Here is a 3,387-nt window from a genome sequence, read left to right as displayed (position 1 = left end):
CGAAAGCGCTCCCGCCGGGCGGGTGTCCAGCGGCGGCCGGGCGAGTCGTCTCCCGTGGGAGCGGGTGCGTGCGTGCGAGCGGGCGAGCGAGCGTGCGTGCGTGGTGCGTGGTCCGTGCGCGGTGCGTGCGGCGGAAATCCCGCCTCCCGGCTCCCGCGGCGGAAATCCCGCCTCCCGGCTCCCGCGGTTGGCCTTGGCCGCAGCCCGTGAGTTCCAAGCAGGAAGATGAGCGGGACTGCAGGAAGCGGGGATCGGGGGCAGCGGCGAAGGGCTCCTCTTCCCCATTGGCTGCGCCCGCGGAGCAGCCTCGCTGCGATTGGCCGTACGCGGGGGGCGGCAGTCCCGCGTCGGCCCGCCCCTCGGGCCGCTAGAGGCGCCGGGATCGCGGGCGCCGGCTGAGCCAGCGGCGGCCGGGAGGCTGTCTCCGCACGCCGGCGGGGCGAGGCGCCCGGGCCCTGCGCGTCAGGTCCTGCTCGGGGGCAGCGGGTCGGCCGGCGGCGGGGGAGGCGCGGGCGCGGGGCGGGCGGGCGGCCGAGCCGGAGGGGCGGGCGTGGGCGCGGCGGCCGCACCGGGGCCTGCGCGGACCGCCCGCGGCGCAGCTCTTGGTGCTGGTGGCCGCGGGTGTTTCCGCGGGCGATCCTCCGGTCGTTTGTTGCACTCCCCCGCCCTGCTGTGGGGCACAGCGCAGATGCGTGGCGCTGTCACTTGTCGTGACACCGAGGGGCTGCCTGTCGTGTTCCTTTTGGATGTGAGGGCAGGGGGATGACATGGTGATTCGGCCTCCCGTGACCGTCCGCTCTCAAGGTCTCGCCGGCGTGGTGCAGAACCCGGCGCGCCCCGCCTGCCTTGGAGGGAGGCTTTCCCTTGGCCTTCCTCCCTCGGTCTCGGGCCTCTTTCCCTTGGCCTCCCTCACTCCCCTCCCGCAGCTCTTCACTTTTCAGTTCTTTTTTTTTTTTTTTCCCCTGCATTAAACCTTTCCGGAGTGTCTTTGTAAAATAACAGAAAGCGTTAGGTCTTCAACATTTATGTTTACTTGCAGGGCTGAGAACTGGGAGGAAGCTGGAGAAAAGATGTCTTCTGAGTCTTTCTGTTTGGCTGCCCAGGCTCGCCTTGACTCCAAATGGTTGAAAACAGATATACAGGTGGGGTTTGACATGTCTGTTTCTTGATCTGTTTCTGCTTCCATATTTAAATTTCTGGTTTAAGGCTTTTTAAACTTTTTTAAGGCTTTTTTTTTTTAGGGTATGTAAGGGGCAGTCAGTTGTATCTTGCTATATTAGAGGAACAGGTTTATTTCCTGTAACTTAAAATGTAACAGTCTTTATAGCTGTTTTTGTAGATTGTGCTTGGCTGCCTTTTAATTAGTTCTTTGCAAGCGCCCAAAACTTGAGATCTATTAATAGTTAGGCATTTTTTTTTTCCTATTTATTATTACTAGTTAAGACATCTAGGCCGCGCGCGGTGGCTCAAGCCTGTAATCCCAGCACTTTGGGAGGCCGAGGCGGGTGGATCACGAGGTCAGCAGATCGAGACCACCCTGGTCAACATGGTGAAACCCCGTCTCTACTAAAACTACAAAAAATTAGCTGGGTATGGTGGCGCGTGCCTGTAATCCTAGCTACTCAGAAGGCTGAGGCAGGAGAATTGCCTGAACCCAGGAGGCGGAGGTTGCGGTGAGCCGAGATCGCGCCATTGCACTCCAGCCTGGGTAACAAGAGCGAAACTCCGTCTCAAAAAAAAAAAAAAAAAAAAAAACTGCCACACCCCTAACCGTATGATGGTGACTGTCGTTTGTTACTGATAGTTGTTGAGCCGTTTAGTTAACTGTGGAGGGGAACGTTGGAGAAGTAAGTTGCAGAATTATGGCCTATAGAAACTCACTCGTTTTATCAGGTCTTGTGTTTGTGTTTCTGGAGAGACGAGTTAGTTTAGTTGAGCTGTTTGTTTTGTATTTCTAACTCCTTATTAAGAGGAGTGCTTGGATTTTCACGTCAAGAACATGAGGAAACAATATTGGTAGATAATTGCAAGCTTGTCAGGACGTTATCAAATAAATAGTAACAGTAATATTTCATTAGACAATTCTTTACCTCTAAGCTACTTTTATTTGGAAATGGCTTGGAAAAACTACTTTTGCAACTCCTTATCAGGAGCAAAAAGAAGTGTTTGAAGTATTTTGTGTGTGTATATTTTTCTCCTTCCTGAGGTTAACCATTTTAGGTATTTCTCAAGTAATCTGCCTTTTATAACACAATCTTACATAGTACATGACTGTTCGTCAAAAATTATGTAGGCTATAAGCAGTAGTTGATCATAGATGCTTACACTGAAATGTTATTCCCCTGCCCCGTTTTTTCCTTTTCTCTTTTTTTGAGACAGAGGCTCGCTGTGTCACCAGGCTGGAGTGCAGTGGCGCCATCGCGGCTCACTGCAGCCTCTGCCTCCTGGGTTCAAGCAGTTCTCCTGTCTCAGCGTCCCAAGTAGCTGGGACTACAGGTGTGTGCCACCATGGCTAATTTTTTTGTATTTTTAGTACAGATGGCGTTTCACAGTGTTGGCCAGGATGGTCTTGATCTCTTGATGATGTGATCTGCCCACCTCGGCCTCCAAAAGTGCTGGGATTACAGGTCTGAGCCACTGTGCCCGGCCTTCTTTTTCTTTTTAAACAGGTGTTGAGCATTGTTAGATATTAAAGTCTGGTGTTTGGAACTATGATGTGGGGCTAGGCACCATGGCTCATGCCTGTAATCCCAGCACTTTGGGAGGCCAAGTCGGGTGGATCATGAGGTCAGGAGTTGGAGATCAGCCTGACCAACATCGTGAAACCCCATCTCTCCTAAAAATACAAAACTAGCCAGGCGTGGTGGTGCATACCTGTAATCGCAGCTACTCAGGAGGCTGAGGCGGGAGAATCACTGGAACCCAGGAGGCAGAGGTTGCAGTGAGCTGAGATGACGCTGTTGCACTTCAGCCTGGGCAATGAGAGCAAAACTTTGTTTCAAAGAAAAGAAAAAAGAAGCTTGTTGTGGATGATGGGATTGTTTTGCAGGAGTTGATGTTATGTAAGACAGCACAGAGAATGGGGTCAAGAATTGGTGTAGTGCCGGGCGCGGTGGCTCAAGCCTGTAATCCCAGCACTTTGGGAGGCCGAGGCGGGTGGATCACGAGGTCAAGAGATCGAGACCATCCTGGTCAACATGGTGAAACCCCGTCTCTATTAAAAATACAAAAAATTAGCTGGGCATGGTGGTGCGTGCCTGTAATCCCAGCTACTCAGGAAGCTGAGGCAGGAGAATTGCCTGAACCCAGGAGGCGGAGGTTGCGGTGAGCCGAGATCGCGCTATTGCACTCCAGCCTGGGTAAAGGGAGTGAAACTCCGTCTCAAAA

At 53.1% G+C, this 3,387-nt stretch overlaps 1 protein-coding gene across 7 annotated transcripts in view; it reads left to right on the top strand.

Annotated features, from left to right (window-relative positions):
• Window positions 1-311: 311 nt before the first annotated feature.
• The window catches only part of HERC2 (HECT and RLD domain containing E3 ubiquitin protein ligase 2), a 205,873-nt gene continuing 202,797 nt past the window's right edge, over window positions 312-3,387 (top strand). For 5 of the 7 annotated variants that reach the window (XR_004263267.1, XM_032259981.1, XM_032259980.1 and 2 more), the window contains exons 1-2: window positions 312-466; window positions 1,040-1,142. Coding sequence is in view for 6 of the 7 variants with exons in the window: in XM_032259981.1 (XP_032115872.1) it covers window positions 1,071-1,142 (72 nt within the window). In the remaining variant the exon portion in view is untranslated. The other 2 variants (XM_032259978.1, XM_032259979.1) reach the window with 2 other exon arrangements.

The sequence above is a fragment of the Sapajus apella genome, unplaced genomic scaffold (genome assembly GCF_009761245.1).
Source record: "Sapajus apella isolate SASKATOON/1434 unplaced genomic scaffold, GSC_monkey_1.0 scaffold113, whole genome shotgun sequence".
Classification (NCBI taxonomy): Eukaryota; Metazoa; Chordata; class Mammalia; order Primates; family Cebidae; genus Sapajus; species Sapajus apella.
Note: the sequence above shows the minus strand (reverse complement) of the source record. Positions and strands in the feature narration are given on the sequence as shown.